Source organism: Dermacentor silvarum, chromosome 5 (assembly GCF_013339745.2).
Source record: "Dermacentor silvarum isolate Dsil-2018 chromosome 5, BIME_Dsil_1.4, whole genome shotgun sequence".
Lineage (NCBI taxonomy): Eukaryota > Metazoa > Arthropoda > Arachnida > Ixodida > Ixodidae > Dermacentor > Dermacentor silvarum.
Genome location: NC_051158.1, coordinates 122320498 through 122339592, shown reverse-complemented (window position 1 = coordinate 122339592; position 19095 = coordinate 122320498). Strand labels below are relative to the sequence as shown.

The following is a 19095-nucleotide window of genomic DNA, read 5'->3' as shown; positions in this document are numbered from 1 at the left end:
ATTGTGTTCTCTTCTAACCTCGAGGCATCATACTGTCACGTAGTAGTGACGCTGAAGAAAGCAGTCGTAAAACTGTGTACAACGAAACTGGTTGTTTATTGGGCGAACCTGTGCCCACAAAAGCAAGGTACACTCAAAGCACAACGATAGCGGCGAACACAGTCGGCGATCGTCGAAAATCTGATCAGCGGCGAAACGCGTCGGCTTTTATACCTGAGTCATCGAAGGTTCTAGATTAATCCCTGATGCCCGCGTGTCTTCCATAAAGTTCTAGACAATTCGCGTCAGTCATGCAATCAGATAACATAAGCGTCGGTGAAAACAGGCAATGGAAAGAAGCATCGATAACGTTCTAGAAACTTCCGATACAGGCGCGTCCTGCGCCGAGCGATAACGTTTAACATTTGTTAGCCGGTGGAAAGCGGCCACCGGTGGAAGATAAACATCTATACGTGTCAATACCCTCCCCTTAAAAAGCATCGTCCCGATGCTACAAACAAATGCGAAAGCGAAAACAAAACCACAAGTAATAAAGAAAAAAAAATAAAGTAACAAAGTACCTAAGTTCGTCAGCGGGCGTAGAAAGGCTTAAGACGCACCACATGGACGACTTCGGGTCGTGCGCGGCGCCGCTGTGATTGCGAAATGCCGTCTGGCACGACCTCATAGTCCAGTGCGCGAATACGTCGGATGATCTTATATGGTCCGAAATAGCGACGTAAGAGTTTTTCGCTAAGTCCTCGTCGGCGTATCGGAGTCCAGACCCAAACACGGTCTCCGGGCTGGTACTCGACGTAGCGTCGTCGAAGATTGTAGTGTCGGCTGTCGGTCCTCTGCTGGTTCTTGATGCGCAGGCGGGCGAGCTGTCGACCTTCTTCGGCCCGCTGCAAATAGGTGGCAACGTCTAGGTTTTCCTCATCGGTGACGTCCGGTAGCATGGCGTCAAGCGTCGTTGCCGGGTTCCTTCCGTAGACCAGGTTGAACGGCGCCATGTGCGTCGTTTCTTGCACGGCCGTGTTGTATGCGAAGGTCACGTACGGAAGGATGGCATCCCAGGTCTTGTGTTCGACGTCGACGTACATTGCCAGCATGTCGGCGATGGTCTTATTTAGGCGCTCGGTGAGGCCATTCGTCTGCGGGTGGTAGGCGGTGGTCCGGCGATGGCTTGTCTGGCTGTATCGCAGGATGGCTTGAGTTAGTTCTGCCGTAAAGGCCGTGCCTCTGTCGGTGATGAGGACTTCTGGAGCACCGTGACGCAGGAGAATGTTCTCAACAAAGAATCGGGCTACCTCGGCGGCACTGCCTTTGGGCAAGGCTTTTGTTTCGGCGTAGCGGGTGAGGTAGTCCGTAGCTACGACGATCCATTTATTCCCGGACGTCGACGTCGGAAAAGGCCCAAGTAAGTCCATCCCGACCTGCTGGAATGGTCGGCGAGGTGGTTCGATCGGCTGTAGAAGTCCGGCTGGCCTTGTTGGCGGTGTTTTGCGTCGCTGACAGTCTCGGCATGTCCTTACGTAATGGGCGACGTCGGCAGAGAGGCGAGGCCAGTAGTATTTTTCTTGTATCCTCGCGAGCGTGCGGGAAAAACCGAGATGTCCAGCCGTTGGGTCGTCATGAAGAGCTTGCAGAACCTCTGGACGCAACGCTGAGGGTACCACGAGGAGGTAGTTGGCTCGGAGAGGCGAAAAGTTCTTCTTTAGGAGAATGTCGTTTTGCAAGAAAAACGACGCCAATCCTCGACTGAACACCTTCGGCACAGTGACGGTCTTGCCTTCTAGGTAGTCTACAAGGCTCCTTAGTTCCGGGTCGGCTCGCTGTTGTTCAGCGAATTCGTCGGCACTGATGGGTCCCAAGAAAGTGTCGTCATCCTGGTCGTCCTGTGGCGGCGGTTCGACGGGGGCGCGAGACAAGCAGTCGGCGTCAGAGTGCTTTCGGCCGGACTTGTAGACGACGGTGATGTCGAATGCTTGAAGTCTCAGACTCCATCGTGCGAGGCGACCTGAAGGATCCTTCAAGTTAGCTAGCCAACACAAGGCGTGGTGGTCGCTTACAACTTTGAAGGGCCTGCCATAGAGGTAGGGGCGAAACTTTGATGTAGCCCAGATGATGGCGAGGCACTCCTTTTCTGTGTGGAATAATTTGATTCCGCCTTCGATAGCGACCGGCTAGCGTAACTTACAACCCTTTCTAGTCCGTCAGTCCGCTGCACAAGCACGGCGCCGAGTCCTACGCTGCTTGCGTCGGTGTGGACTTCGGTATCGGCGTTTTCGTCGAAATGCGCAAGAATGGGCGGCGATTGCAGGCGTCGCTTCAGTTCTTCAAATGCTTCGATTTGCGGCGTCTCCCACTTGAACTCGACGCCGGCCTTCGTGAGGTATGTCAGTGGCTCGGCGATCCGTGAAAAATCCTTGACGAAGCGCCTGTAATAGGCGCACAGGCCAAGAAATCTACGCACTGCCTTCTTGTCGGCGGGCGGAGGAAAGTCAGTGATGACCGCCGTTTTCTGTGGGTCAGGGCACACTCCAGACTTGTTGATGACATGGCCCAAAAACAAGAGCTCCTCGTATGCGAAGCGGCACTTTTCTGGCTTCAACGTGAGTCCGGAGGTCTTGATAGCTTGAAGAACTGTTTCAAGGCGCCGGAGGTGTTCCTCGAAGCTTGAGGCAAACACAACGACGTCGTCCAAATAGACGAGGCAAGTCTGCCACTTCAAGCCTGCCAGTACTGTATCCATGACCCGTTGGAAAGTCGCAGGTGCCGAACAAAGACCAAACGGCATGACCTTGAACTCGAACAGTCCGTCTGGTGTTATAAAGGCAGTCTTCTCCCGGTCTCTCTCGTCGACTTCGATTTGCCAATAGCCGGTTTTGAGGTCCATCGACGAAAAATACTTTGCGTTGTAGAGTCGATCCAAGGCGTCGTCAATCCGTGGGAGAGGGTATACGTCCTTCTTCGTGATTTTGTTGAGGCGACGATAATCGACGCAGAAACGTAGGGTTCGATCCTTCTTCTTCACTAACACCACGGGGGACGCCCACGGACTCTTGGACGGCTGGACGATGTCGTCGCGTAGCATTTCGTCGACTTGTTGCCTTATGGCCTCGCGTTCGCGCGCCGAAACTCGGTACGGGCTCTGACGGAGTGGGCGGACATATTCGTCGGTTATGATGCGGTGCTTGGCGACCGGGGTTTGTCGAACTTTTGACGACGACGAGAAGCAGTCCTTGTATTGCAGGAGCAGAGCTTTTAGCTGTTCTTTCTTATGCCAAGGAAGGTTCTGATTGACGTCGAAAGTTGGTTCAAGTACTACAGTCTTCGTTGCAGGTGCACTAGAATCCGTGAAGGCAAAAGCACTGCCGGCTTGTACTATTTCCTCGATGTAGGCGACCGTTGTGCCTTTGTTAATGTGCTTGTATTCGTCGCTGAAGTTCGTGAGCATCACTCTTGCTTTGCCTTCACGTAGCTTAGCTATGCCTCTAGCGACGCAAATTTCACGATCGAGCAGTAAGTGATGATCGCCCTCGATGACGCCCTCCATATCTGCAGGCACTTCGGCACCGACGGAAATCATTACACTGGAGCGAGGCGGAACGGTGACTTGTTCTTCTAGCACATTCAAGGCATGGTAACTGATGTCTGTATCCGGTGGTATCGCGTTGTGCGTTGAAAGCGTTATTGACTTGGACCTTAAATCGATGACTGCACCATGTTGGTTTAGAAAGTCCATGCCTAGGATGACGTCCCTGGAGCAGTGCTGCATGATTACGAAGCTCGCCGGGTAAGTGCGATTGTTAACCGTGACTCGCGCTGTGCAGATTCCAGCCGGCGTTATTAGGTGGCCTCCCGCTGTCCGGATATCAGGTCCTTGCCAGGCCGTCCTCACTTTCTTCAACTTGGCGGCAAACGGGCCACTGAAGACGGAATAGTCAGCTCCAGTGTCGACGAGAGCGGTGACGCTATGACCATCGATTACCACGTCTAAGTCGGTAGACCGTCGTCTGGCGTTGCGGTTAAGTCGTGGCGTCGGATCACGGCTGCGTCGGCTTGCTTCGCTGCTGCTACGTCGCGTCGGTAGGTCTTCTTTCGGCGGCGAAGTGTTGTCGTCAAGGCTCTTGCTAGGTGGTGTGCTGGTACCTCGTTGTGATGATGCGTGAGTTGTCGTCGTCGGTGGCGGCGGAGGATCTTCGGTATTGCGTCGTACAGCAACCGCACCTCCATCGGTTGCTGCCTTTAGTTTCCCGGATAGGGGCTCACGGACCGGCCCCGCGCTGGGCCAGTGTATGGTCGGCGCTGCGGCGACAGGTAACGTCCTGGTGACGGCGAGCGTGAGGGTCGTCGTAGTTGCCACTGGGCTCCGGCGAGGTAGTCAGCGATGTCGCGTGGTCGCTCGCCAAGCTGTGGACGTGGCGCGTTGACGGCGAACCCTCGTAGGCCCATCTCGCGGTATGTGCATCGGCGGTAGATATGGCCGACTTCCCCGCAGTGATAGCAGAGCGGGCGGTGGTCGGGGGCGCGCCAAATGTCCGTCTTCCGCTGGTAGCTGCGCTGGGCGACGGGTGGGCGTGCTGGCGGCGGCGGCGGTGGACGACGGAACTGCGGCGTTACGGGGCCCTGGCGCGAGCGCGGAGGGGGGCCTTGACGACGGGCGACGGCGGCGTAGGTCATCGCTTGCGGCTGTAGTTGAGGCGATGCCGGAACTTCTGGCACTTCCAGTGATCGCTGAACCTCTTCTTTAACTATGTCGGCGATTGAAGTCACCTGAGGCTGCGACCTTGGGAATAATTTCTGTAGTTCTTCCCGTACAACAGCTCTGATCGTCTCGTGCAGGTCGTCGGCGCCTAGAGCTTGAGCTTCGGCGTAGTTTGTCAGCGCACGGCGGTTGTATTGTCTGGCTTGCATTTCAAGCGTCTTCTCGATCGTTGTCGCCTCCGAAACAAATTCTGCCACAGTCTTGGGCGGGTTGCGCATCAATCCAGTGAATAGATGCTCTTTGACGCCCCGCATCAAGAACCTAACTTTCTTTTCTTCAGACATGTCGGGGTCGGCGTGGCGGAAGAGGCGAGTCATCTCCTCCGTGAAGATCGCGATGCTCTCGTTCGGCAATTGAACTCTGGTTTCCAGGAGAACTTCAGCCCTTTCTTTTCGTACGACACTCGTGAAGGTCCTGACGAAGTTCTCGCGAAATAGGTCGCAAGTCACCAGGGTGGTCTCCCTGTTCTCAAACCATGTCCGAGCAGCGTCATCCAACGAAAAATAGACATGGCGCAGCTTGTCATCGTCGCTCCATTTGTTGAATGTCGCGGTCCTCTCGTACGTCTCCAGCCATGTTTCAGGGTCTTCAGCTGATGATCCACGGAAGGTCGGTGGCTCCCGAGGTTGCTGCAGCAGGATGGGGGACGCTGGGGCTGCCATTGAGGTCGTTGACTTGGCCTTGATCGCTGTGGTCTTCTCGGGAAGAAGTCCGTATTCTGGCAAAAGACCTTGCTGCCTACGACTAGCTCGCTGGTCCTTGGCGACGTTGGTCTCGTCCTCCGGTTTAGGGCTTGGCTCGCGGCTTTGCGGGGGCGTCCGCTGCATGGACACAAAAGCACCTCCACCAGATGTCACGTAGTAGTGACGCTGAAGAAAGCAGTCGTAAAACTGTGTACAACGAAACTGGTTGTTTATTGGGCGAACCTGTGCCCACAAAAGCAAGGTACACTCAAAGCACAACGATAGCGGCGAACACAGTCGGCGATCGTCGAAAATCTGATCAGCGGCGAAACGCGTCGGCTTTTATACCTGAGTCATCGAAGGTTCTAGATTAATCCCTGATGCCCGCGTGTCTTCCATAAAGTTCTAGACAATTCGCGTCAGTCATGCAATCAGATAACATAAGCGTCGGTGAAAACAGGCAATGGAAAGAAGCATCGATAACGTTCTAGAAACTTCCGATACAGGCGCGTCCTGCGCCGAGCGATAACGTTTAACATTTGTTAGCCGGTGGAAAGCGGCCACCGGTGGAAGATAAACATCTATACGTGTCAATACTATCACTCACAATATCACATCACTGTAAATGTGAAAGATATCCTTACTCATCAGCGCGGAGTCCGCAGTAAATACCCACCGCTTCACCCACAACTTAGCGGGGAAGAGGCCACCGAATAGCGCAAAATACAGACTGGGGTACTCTCCCATGTAAAAATTCTAAACGCCACGTATCCCACTCGCTATAGGACCAAGTTCCCTTGGTGCGGTGGCGTACCCACCCTAATACATGTAACCTGAGAGTGCAGTAAGCGCCCTCATCCACTTCGAAATAATTCTCAGCATGACACCAGTTTCGAGATATTAATTCCCGAACTTGCGGAGAGATGCATTGGCGCTCCAGTTAATCTTGTGCTTCAATGCATAAAGTGACGTTTTGTTAAGCAACTAACTGGGACGCCGCAAGCTTCGGGAATTAATATCTCGAAACTGGTGTCATCCCGAGAATTCGTTCCAAGTGGATCCGCCGTGCCAACTCCACGGCTACAATTGGTACATTGCACTATGGGCCATAAGGTAATGAGTTAAAAACCAAATTAGTGAACGTTTTTTAATTATTCGATCATGCATTTAAATTTCTTGTGCAAGTAATGTCCACCTCTTCGAGTAGACCAGCTCATCAACTATGAATCATCAATTGTGCTATCTGCCACTGGCGACCTTTAAGAATTTTTGTATGTGTTCGATGAAATACCCTCTATATACAAATAACAAAACTAAAATTGTGAAATTATGTGTACAAAAATGCGTTTCAGCGTATTTTTGTTTTTTCGTGCACTTTTTTGTATTTCGTCGCTTACTTCGTTACGCCAACGAGCATCATTGTCGTTGTAATCGCTACGGCTATTGTATTGTTCGTCTGCTGCTGGCGCTCTCTGCACACGCGCACGCCTTAGCCGTCTACTGTGCGCTACAAGATTTTGCTTCTGCATCGCCAGTGGTTCCAGCAAAATACAAAAAACGGAAAAAAAGCCCAAAGGCGTTCTGTGTGGTACCATGTTCGACCAACACGGGGAGGGGCAGCGAAGGTAAGCACACTTTTTAGTCATTTTGTAGTGAATAGCCGATAGGCCTTATTGAAACGGTTATAAGACGAAAGGATGGGTCATCCGCACGCGGTATATTTGTCTGTGGTGTGTAAATACATTGAAGCTGCCTATCGAAAGCAGCTCCTGAGTCGAGTGAGTGCTAGCTAAACCGCTGACAGAAAGTGCGCTTCATTAAATCTCGGCGACAGCAGTTGGTTTCCGTAAGGAACGAAAAGTTGATAATTTATCGTTGATGAAGATATTTGAATAAGTGCTGCACGGAAGAGGCCTTAGGTTAGAGGACACTGTGCTTGCTTGGTGTTCTTTGTTCGACATTGCTAGCCGCCTGAAGCTTCGCTAGGTGCAGAAATCAATTGAAGCAGCTCTGCGCAGACGCACGAAGAACTGAAAGCGCTGTTTTCTTCGCGTTGGCTGCAACGGCGCCGTGCGCAATTTAAGCTGCGAAGTAAATTTTTGCTTGCCTTTTCTTGGTGTGCTTGAATTGTTTCTTGCATTTTCGAATATTGGTGTGCGATGTATGCATTTGTTAACTGAGAACTAAGCAGCTGAGCAGATCTTGTTGTGAACGAGCGATTTTACGTTCGTGGCGAGTCGCGTTGCCGTGCAATGCGTATGAAGATGCTTACGTCGGCTCTTAATGAGCCAAACGCTCAAGTTTTCCGGCAAAGTTTTGTTCCCCCTATGCAACAGAAATTCTTATAGAGTAGGAAATGCTCATAGACAGTTGACCAGTGGCATACAACTTTTAAAATCTAGTCGTCCAGTAATTGGCATTCTGTAGAGCGAGGAAGACGTTCAGTAAATAAAAGGTTGAACAAAGTAATATGCCAGTGCCTGGCATATTACTTTGAATTCCTTAATGATTAAGGAATTCATGGATCAAGATAATTTATATGTCAGAAAGTGATCAGTATATCAGGAGCTGTTAACAAAGAACAAATAACCAACTTGTTATTTAAATATTGTATCAGTTAAAATAGGACGTTGTTTTGTTAAACAATGTGCCATATTTTAGTATAAATCCCCACAATATAATGAGTTGAGCTACATCATCTGAAAGCATTATTTTACGGCAACAGTACTGAAATTTGCCTCAGTAATTGTGTTGTGTGTAATCGTATAACTTATTACCTCCAGTTTTTTCAGACCACAGCAGCAGCAGGGACACCACCACCTCCCCCGAATCTTTGGTCATTGTCTGGGTATGCGAAATGCGCTGTGTTCAGCTTTTAGCCGGTCTTGCTTACTGATAATTCTTTGCATACGTAATCGTGAGTAACCGTTGCGACAAAGTATTTGCTTTTGTTTGATTGTCACCTGCAAAGCAAGATACTTCGCTCTTCATAAATTGTAAGCAACCTTGTTTACTAATGCTCCTATAAAGTGTGCAGTTTGTACAGTGTTTTGTGTATTGTATCTCTTGATGTGCAAAATTTCCTTATAAATATGCGAAATAAAAAAATTTTTCTGCTTATTATTGCCCTGTCGAAAGACAGTAGCCGCAAGCTTTGACGCGCTGGCTCTCGTATTTTGAGCGGAGTAGGGTAAATTTGACCGTCCCGACGAGGGAACGGCCCGCAGCTCTCCCCTGGGGCAGCGCTTCTCAAGACCTTTTCAATAAAGTTATCCGCCTGCCCGCCCGCCCGCATGCCTGCCCGCCTGCCTGCCTGCTTACCGCCCGCCCGCGGCAGTTAGAGAATGTTATGGATAGGCAGAACCTTATTTTTACATGTACACGATTGTTGCATGAGATCAAGAAGCATAAATTGAATCATTACTATTTAAGCCCCAAGTGTCATCATGATTCACTTGGTTAATTAGGTGTATCAATGCTGTATCTGTTTATTGAGTTTTATAGTTCAGTATTGGTCAAATATATCAAAAACCAATAAGCACATGTAGAAATCGGCGGCAACAAGCTCCGCGTCAGCAACAGCACTGCGGAGAGAGGGCCGCAGTGCCGTTGCAGTGTCTAATGGGGCTACCTACAATCACGATACACCGATACAGCGGACTGTGTACATGTTCCTCGCTCCTGCGCATTAGGGCAAGAGCATTGACATTATAGAGGATGCTTTCGCTAGAAACTGGCTGACAGAAATCAGTGGGTTGTCATCCGAGTGTGTCAATGGTTTTTATGATCAAATACAGTGCGCTCGCTAGGAAAGTGTAACGCACTTAACCATAGCTGCTTTCATTGTGACTTCCTCACTAATCCTCACTTCATTGCGGTCGTCCCCACTCCGCCTGACCACACGACCTCCGCCATCTATCGCCCTCGCCCTCACAAATTTTTCAACTTATTTTCAACAAATTTTCAACTTCGCTACTTGAAAGCGAGAGTAGGTGAGAGTGATGTGGCTCTTGGTAAAGGCGTGACTGCACGAGGTTGCCAATGTCTGGTCCTCGCAATCGAATTTGTGAATTAAATGGACAAAAAAGAAACAGTGACTTACCTTCCGGGTATTATTAAGTTTCCTGTAATCATCTTCAGACAGCGTCGAAAGGTCATCTTTATGCAAAAAGTAGCGCAAAACGGTGCACATATTATTTTGCGTACAGGTTGGCAGCGTACAAAAATATAGAAAATATTACGCAGATATTTGTTGATGAATAAAAGAAAAAAAAGATAAAGCTATCTTGCGTACAACGTAAAATAAATCGAGAAGTCCAAGGAAATAATGACTGACGCTGTGCGTACTGTATTGTGAAAAAATAAAGTTACGAAAAATGGTAAGTCATAACAGCAAATCAAACATCTTAGAAACTTGCAACACACGCGAAATAACTACCACTTACAAGCTTCAAGAACATATGCGCAATAAAGCCAGCTGGTGTTTAGACGAAATATCTTTTGCGCCTAGAAATGTGCATGGGGAAATGGTTGCATTGAATTGCTTTCACAAAAAAAAGAAAAGAAAGCAAAGAAAGGCTCTCACTAACGCAACGTTTCAATTATGGCAGAAAGGCGGTGGTACAAAAGCTTCAAACAGCTTGGTAATATTGAGGTTGCTCCTTACAGTTGAGCACAGTAAATGCTACAGTTCCGTGGTTAAGAGAACAAACATTGCACTAGGAGATAAGGGTAGTAACGAGTTTTCGCTTCTCCGCGCGTCTTATTCTTAGGATAATATATTTTATTGGGAAGCATTATCGAGTTCAACCGAGTTTACTGTAGCGACCAACTGGTGAGGTTCTGGTCGTTTTTTCTGGTGGATTCCTGAAATTGCAAGCCACAGAACTGGAAACCCCCCACCGAAATCGACATTAATCTCTACATCAAGTGCGGAGATCCGATTCCCAAAGTCGCGTCCATTAGAATCTTGGGAATGACACTCGAAGGGGCGGGCACAAATAGCATCACCATTCACAAACTAGCAAAGAAGACGGATAGCGTCATCGGTCTAATCAAGCGGGTAGTTAACAGAAGGAGAGGCCTGAGTGAAGAGAATCTGATAAGGCTAGTCCACGCTTTGTTGTTATGCCATTTTACGTACGTAGTGGCCATGTACGTCTGGAAGAGGGCCGAGCGCGACAAGCTAAATGCCATGATAAGGAGGGGGATCAAGAGCGCGCTCGGACTACCAAACTACACACGCACCGACCGACTTCTGCAGTTGCGCATATATAATACACTGGAAGAAATTACAGAAGCACAAGAAAGGGCACAGATTCTCATACTCTCCGGCACCACGGCGGGCAGACGACTCCTAACAGAGATGGGCGTCCCCCCGGCTTAAGTCAAAGCCTCCTACCAGGGCCTTCCGAAAGAGCAGAAAGACAACATCATCATATCCCCCGCCCCGCGCAATATGCATCCCCAGCGCAACGTGGAAAGAAGGAAGGCCAGGGCCGTGGCGCTCCTACGCCGGGCGACAGAACTCCTGGCGGCAGCTGCTTCGCTGACGCGGCCCAATATGGCAACAGCAAAAATTTCGCAGTAGTGTGCATTAACCACAAGGGTTCGACCGTTAACGAAGCTTCGGTACGAAGCACTTCGTCATGTGCGGCCGAGCAAGTGGCCATTTCCTTGGCCCTCCTGGACGAGAACTACATGCCAACATCTTCAGCGACTCGAGGGCAGCCATCCGCGCCTTCAGCGTTGGCGCCGTGTGTAAAGAAGCCTGTCGCATCCTCGAAGGCAAAAGCATTGCCACCCACACTCTCACGTGGTTCCCCGCTCCCATGGGATCCATCATGGGAGGCCCCACAAACCTCAACGAGCAGGCCCACTCCAAGGCGCGAGGTCTAAATTGCGTAGTCTAAAATGTGCCTCTGGGCCCACTGGCAATGGGCCAATCTATACGTGCCATTCTATATTCAACCTTTCTGACACTAGTTTGGGTCACCGAGCATCACAACAACAAACACCATGTGCTGAACTCAGCGTCAGTTCACCTAGGTGTCACAAAACGAATAAATGTTCGCTGCAGAACAGCTCTTCATAAGAACAACTCTCAACCGAACCATCAATGCGTCGCATTACGTAGATAATAAATGTAGTTGAGCCAGTTAACATCATGCGTTAATTAAGCCAACCACCTTGATATTTCTTTTTTATTGTGTGACGAAAGCGCAGATGCACGTCTTAAGGCCGACCTTAAGGGAGCAAATTTTCTCGAAGCAAATCTCGCCTGATGCGCCGCCACGCTTTCACCGCACTCTACCTCACGCGATGATTCATCGGCGAACGTCGTTTTGCCGTTGTAATTGTCGCTAGGTGCAAAACGCGACTGGCACGGTTTTCAAAAATTATCAGGCAAACGTATGTACCTGGTGTATAGTAGAAAACTATATTTGTGCAAATTCAATAGTGTAGTAAAGTTGTATATAAAGCGGAAAAAGCAAGCGCTTACATCTATACCGCTAATCTAGAGCTCTAGCTATCTATAGCATGTATAGTTTAGAGGACGTAGCAAAACGGGCTATTTAAAATGATTGGACTAGCTGTAAAATAAACAGTGGCTCCACTGTTTGTGAAGGTGGTTGGACAGCGACGCTGTAAACGACACCCACAACAATTACCCATTGTGACGTCACTTGCAGTCACACACGTGGCTGTACAAAGAGTGAAACCAGAGGCAAGTGAAAGGTACTTAACTACACCGTTTATTACTTCACAACGACATTATATTCACGCTGTTCTTCTGGCGTCTTTACTTTTCGTCGTCTACCCATGGTAGCCTGGAAAGAACTGAATGAGTTGCAAGACCACGGAGACGTCACTACGTGATTTCAATGCAGTTGGGCACTTTTCCACTCGGACTAGATTACGCTTAATCTTTACAGGGATACACACGCGGGAGAAGGAACGTACTTTGCATTATTCGCAGACGTCATTAGCATACATTATACGGTTTGCACTTCACACGAGGGTTTTAAATGACGTCAACCACTTTCGAAGCCGCTGCAAACCTAATCTTTACCGGAACGCGTCGGAGAGTGTTTCCATTGTTAACACGCGCCTTATCATCCATCATGTGGTTTTGATGCTTGTTTTGTGGTTTTTACTTTGAAAACGAGTGCTGAGCTGTATGCCGTATTCCTGATTTCAAAGGAGATATGCTATTTGTATTCAATTTTTAGCCTGGCGTTTTTTGCTTACGCCAACGACACGAAAATATCCTTGGCTGGTAAGGCTATTAACCCTTTTCGCGGGGCAGTTTTTTCTCGAAAAAACAGATGGCGCTTTCGGCGACGCGCCATATGTTGGCTCAGCGAAAGCGCACGAATGTTAAACCATTTTCGCTTCTGTCCGGTTTCCGTCCGATCAGCTGTTGGTTTTCGCTCATGCACTGTGCTCCATTTATACTGAAAAAAAGGTGGTTGATCCCTCTTATATAGGAATCGGTATAGAACACGAAAGTGAAACGTGTCTTCACAGAAGTAGTGTAATGTTTATTGCACATTGATATACAATGTCTATTGGTGTTTTGTGGCTAAAGCGCCCTTAGGCGTTGATGCACCCACGCTGACGCCTGGTGGCACGTCTCCTCCATCACGACTACCAACGTCGATGACCATGAGCAACCGTCGTGCATATGGAAGCTGCACTACGCTGCACACGCTAGCACAACGCGAAAGACGAAGCACGTAACTGACACACTAATACAACGCACAAGACAAAGCACGTAACTGAATCGTCACCGAGTCAAATCAGCGCGTACAGCGCGTCGTAATTGCAGCCTCCGCGATCAACTTCAGAAACATTTTCAGAGCTAATTGCGGAGGCCACGCTCCGCTGTGCTGAGTACGGTGAACGCCACCTAGGTGGCGTTGGTAGTGCTTCTTGATGCCAGCGTCCCTTCGAATGCTGGCATCGAGGCGTCGTAGTGCTGAGACTACCGAAGCGTTCACTGTCGGTGCGCGTTAGTAGACAGTTTTAGCAGAGCGTTGCTTACGCTCCGCTCCGCTAACGTTTCACGCACACCACTGGCTGCGTGAACTGCGTTGATTTGGCTTGTTTGACAAGCGCGTCTGCCAGAGACGCCGGCCACGGGCGCTCAGCGCGACTGTAAAACGGCAAAGCCACCAGTAGACGCACCCAAACGCTCCGCTCAAATGGCTTCGTAGCGGACCGTGGGCCGCGTTCTTCGTTCCGCTGCCGATATGAGCGTTGTGCGCACGCGCATTAGCGTTCCCGCTAGCGTTCCGCTGAGCGGCTCTGCGCGAATCGTTCGGACACGATGGTCTGAGCGGAGCGTACCCCTCCACCCGAAGTCACGGTGCACGTGGATGGCGTTCCTGTCCCCCAGGTAGACCGTGCTCGCATTCTTGGACTACACGTTCAGGCGAATGGGAAGGCGAACTACACTATATCTCTCTTGTCCCGGCAGACCGAACAGACTTTGGCCATGATTCGGCGGGTCTCCAACAGGCGCTCAGGTCTACGGGAACGGGACCTACTGCGCCTGGTGGAGGCCTGTGTGATCAGTCGCATTACTTACTACCTTCCCTTCCACAGACTTACGCAGTCGGAGCAGATACGGGTCGACACAATGCTGCGAAAGGCGACCAAGCTCGCCCACGGCCTCCCACACTACACCGCCACGAAACGTCTGCTAGCCCTAGGGACGCATAACACTCTCAGTGAGTTATTGGAAGCTCAGTGGGCCAGTCAAAGACAACGTCTTTTGCTCACACCCACTGGGCGGCACTTGCTCTCGAGATTGGGACATCCAGTTTTGCACAATTATGATGAAGACATCATCATCACTATTCCGACTTGGGTCCGTACAGCCTTAAAGGTGCACCCACTACCACGAAACATGCATCCTGAGCATGACGCGGGACGCCGGCGCGCCCGTGTACGGTACCTGGTGCGCATGCTCGGTGACATCCCTGAGACAAATACCCTATACACGGATGCTGCTCGGTGCCACAACGGGTATTCCGTGGTAGTGCTGGATGGCGCTGAAACGTTTATTACGGCCGCCTCCTTACGGAATTCTACACCTGGACACGGAGAAGTCCTTGGAGTAGCGCTTGCTGTGCGACACGCTCTCCAGATTCCTGGGGAGGTGTATATCCTAACCGATTCCCAGCAGGCATGCCGCGCCTTTTTGACGGGACGCGGCTTCTCCAAGGCGGCTCTCCACATCCTACACCAGTCCCCAAACACAGACACATCTGCCCCACAGCGCATCCACTTGCTCTGGACTCCTGGCCATGCCTCACTGCCGGGTAATGACCGCGCACACGCGGTCGCTCGAGAAATTACCCTCCGAGCTGCCCGGCATGACGAGGATCGGAGTCCAGATCAGGCGGGCTCCCCACTCACATACAGAGACGTATTAAAATACTATACACGAGCTAGACACACCATGGGTCCGCCGCCGCTGTCATTCTCGCGAGAGGAAGAGGTGGCGCTCCGCCAACTCCAAACAAACACGTTTCCCAATCTCCTCTCCCTACATAAATTTTACCCTGACCGCTACGCAGACTCTTGCCCGGGCTGTAGAAGCTCCCCCACGGCGTTCCATGTCACCGTGGAGTGCACCGCAAAATTATTCCCTCCCCTGCCAGTCATCTTGCACCCCTTCCGCATCAAAGAGCTGTGGGAGGATGCCCTCCGCGACGGGCCTCCCGAGGTCCGCCGGGCCCTAGTTCAACGGGCCCGTGCTGTCGCTGAGATCGTTCTAGGGACCCCGGACTAGGGGTCCCTCCCACACTCTTACTACCTTTTATTTTTGCAATAAAATGTTTACTCTCTGAGCGGAGCGGACCGTGAACGCTCTGCTAAAACTGTCTATTGTCATAATGCAGTACTTCTCTTTTCTGCTCGTAGGCGGCGGCACCGCCCCGAGCAAGAGCGCGGGTACACGGAGGAGTGTTAGATATATAAGGCGCGTCTGTGTAGCTCTCTGCAAATGCGTTTGTGGCGCAATGGGTTAAACGCTCGGCGATCTATCGTCGCGAACCGAGAGGTCGTGGGTTCGATTTCCAAATTTTGCATGTTTGTGGAACTTTTTCTTCTGGTTTCTTTCTTTGTATTATGTTCGTGTATGTTCGTGTGACGTATTTCCGTGACGGAAATACGTCAGTGAAGTCTTGGTGGACCCCGGCATAAAACACTTTCGTGTTAAAATGTGGAGCAGGCGTCTGGAGTAGTTGGCTACAAAAATAGTGACTGGCGTATCAAGGAATAGAATGAATACGTGTGATCGAGTTCACGGACCGTTGCCACATACGGACAGCCTCTGTAGCCGGCCCTTCTGAATGCACGACTTTCCTCGTGGATAAAAAAATCACTTTTCACAAAAATAAACAAAAAATAATGTCAGAGTTTTATGGCTAATTTCCAAAGAAAATATTTCAACCCCGGAACGTTGGCAAGAGTCAGTACAGTTAGTTAAACAATGACGAAGGGAGTAGCGCCACTTCCTGGCCTAGTAAGTTTCACGCACGTTATCGACGCACATCTACCCCAACTCGCACGCAAACTTGCGCACACTCCATCGCCAACGTATTAAGAATGTGTGAATGGGCGCACATTTGAGTCAATGCGCCAACGCACGGGTAACAGCGACTACCCACAGCACACGAATTATCGAAGTTGAGTGTTTCGTGAGAGTACACAGGAGTAAACGAGTTACTAGCGATACTACATATTTGCTACCAGCTATTACAAAGAACAGAACAGCTCTTACAAGAACAAATCTATGGCAACTGAGCACACGCGCGAGCGATTAGGCACAAAATAATCAGAGAGAAACAACTTTATTTAAATTAAGATCCTGCTTGGTCACTGTGGATGGAGCCCCTCTTCCCGGGCCCCACTGGCTATTGCCGTGCACCGGGCCTGGTAGAGGGTCGCCAATTGGCTTCCCAAGTCCAGTTTGGAGAGTCGCGCCTCCCACGACCAATTGCTAAGTGTATCGTCAAGTAGTGGCGACGGACGCTGCGTGTATTGGTAAGTGATGTGTTCCAGTGTCGGGGTGGAGTCGCACCATGGACATCTGTCGCTGTGTTTGTTAGGAAATATTTTGTGCAGTCTATGTAAATGTGAGTAGGTGTTTGTCTGTATTCGGCGCCAGTCCCTCGCCTGTCGCCTGTGTATCTTGGGGTGAGGTGGAGCTTTGGTTCGTCTCCCTAGTCGTTGTGCCTCAAGTATGTCTCTCGGTGTGCTGCCAGGTGTCGGAGAGGCGTCCGTTCGAGCGGTATGTATCGCGGCTCGGCCTGTTATACCTCGAGCCAGAGGATCCGCCCGATCGTCGCCTTCCACTCCGGTGTGCGCGGGACACCAGGTTATCCCGTGGTCCATTTGGAGGCTTGGTCCTAGTATGCGAAGGACCCCGGCCAGTAGAACTCCCCGAAGGAAGAGCCGGTAGGCGTCTTGCGAGTCTGTGAGTATATAAGCCGACTGGCTCTTGGCCTCAGCGTCTCGGATGGCTCGGGCTATGGCCGCGGATTCCGCCGTGGCGCTTGAAGTCGTGCGTACGGACGCTGCTACGATCGGTCTCCCCCGGTTTGTCGCGACAGCCACATAAGTAGGAGTCGCTGTGTCACCTCTGGGGTATAAGCCCGCGTCAGTAAAGTATGTGTCTGCGTCCTCCTACTGTTTGCGCAGGATGGCTGCTCGGGCTTGTCGCCGTTTCACGTGGAAGTGAGGGTTCATGTGACGTGGGATGGGGTTCACAAGAATTTTTTGTTCGTAGGTCAGGTGGCATAAGTATGGTCTCGTCTCCGCAGAACTGTGGTGCTAGAGGGTATCGTAGTCGTGTTAGCACGGAGCGCCCCTGTGGTGTTGCGTTTAGTCTTTCTCGCTGGACTATGAGTGGGCCGCGGCGAGTTCTTCATATGTGTTCATCATGCCCAGCTCGCTTAGACGGTCAGTGCTCGTGTTTTCGGGCAGGCCGAGTGCCGCCTTGCAGGCAATCCGGAGCAGTCGATTTGCTTGGTCGATGTCAGTTTGTCGGGCCTCTTGGAAAGGAAGAGCGTAAGTGATTCTGCTTATGACGACGGCCTGTACTAATTTCATGGTGTCTGTATCCGTCATTCCCTCTCTGCTACGTGCTATTCTGTTAATGACGCTAGTAACACTGCGAACCATGCGCTTGAGTTTGGACAGGGCGATGCCGGCACTGCCCGTTTCCTGTATATGCATTCCGAGCACTCGTAGCTGCTGAACTATTCGGATGGGTTCGCCGTATAGAAGTAGTTGTAACGGCGGAGCTCTGTAGGCTTGGGTTCTTGGGGGTCGAATATGTATGTATTCTGATTTGCTCGGTGCGCATTTCATGCCGGCATGTTTTGTGTATGATTCGACCGTGTCTAGGGCTTGCTGATGTGTGTTTTATCTGTCCCCTTATGAGGCTTTGGTCGCCCAAAGCGTAATGTCGTCGGAGTAAATTGCCACGCCGAGGTCTTCGTCTTCCTGTAACTGTAGGGCGAGCTTGCGCATTCCAATATTGAATAGGAGCGGAGACAAAATTGCACCCTGAGGCGTGCCGCGGCCCGGCAGTTCATATGGGAGTGACCGTGACGCTCCGAGCGCAATTGTTGCAGTGTCGTCACGCAGAAAGTCCTGAATGTAATGAAATGTTCTTTCTCCGCATCCGACGTCCTCAAGGCCTTCTAGTATTGCGGAGTCAGATATGGTGTCAAAGGCCTTTTGAACGTCAAGGGCGAGCAGGATTCTGTCTATGCTGCCCGGGGGAGGGCTGAGGACCTCGTCTTTTAGCATGAGGAAGACGTCCTGTGCTCCCTTGCGAAAGCCGAACATCGAGTCTGGAAGAAGGCTGTTACGTTCGAGGTGATTCTCCAGCCGGGTGTGCACGACTCTTTCAAAGAGCTTGCCCACGCTCGATGTTAATGAGATGGGCCGCAGCTGACCGATCTCTCGTGCCTTACCAGGTTTTGGGATCATGATGATGTTGGCCGATTTCCATGGGGCTGGTACCTGACCTCCCTTCCTCCAGACCTGATCATTGAACAAATGCACAAGCTGTCCGATGGCCGTGTCACTTAGATTGCGAAGCATCGCATTGGTGACGCGGTCTGGTCCTGGTGCTGTGTTTCTTTTGAAAGTCTGCGCGGCTGCGTAAAGTTCTGCGAAGGTGATGGGGGCGTCTAGATCTTCGTTGGCTTCCCCATGGTATTCTTTGTGTGCTGTTGTAGGTGTTTGAGCCTCACCGGTGTAGGTGGTTTTGAGTTGTTGCAACAGCTCAGTCTCCGTCCCTTGGTACTTTCCTATGAGTCGCCGCATGACATTAGCCGTTTCCGTGCGCGTACTGGTCGGATCCAATATGCATCGCAGTATGGCTCATGTCTTCTTGGTGCTCAGTCTGCCTCTGAGGAAGTCACAGAAGCTGTGCCAGTTGTTGTAATTGAGTGTTCGAGCGTAGGTGTTTGCTTCTTCCGCCAGTTGGTCGATTCGTCGCCTTAGGTTACGGTTGTGGTGCTGTCTTTTCCACCTCTTGCTGAGACTTCTACGAGCTTCCCAGAGATGGCCTAGGTGGTTGTCTATAGCCGGCGTGTCTGGTGTGGTTTGGAGCTCCTTAGTGGTGGCAATATA

General features: G+C 50.8%; 1 protein-coding gene across 3 annotated transcripts in view; it reads right to left on the bottom strand.

Annotated features, from left to right (window-relative positions):
• The window catches only part of LOC125945981 (uncharacterized), a 526632-nt gene that overhangs the window by 106340 nt on the left and 401197 nt on the right, over positions 1-19095 (bottom strand). For 2 of the 3 annotated variants that reach the window (XM_049668439.1, XM_049668438.1), the window contains exon 3: positions 9536-9591. The exons of the other annotated variant lie outside the window; for it this stretch is intronic. In XM_049668439.1, the coding sequence (XP_049524396.1) occupies positions 9536-9591 (56 nt within the window). The remainder of the gene's footprint in view (positions 1-9535; positions 9592-19095) is intronic. 3 annotated transcript variants of the gene reach the window in all.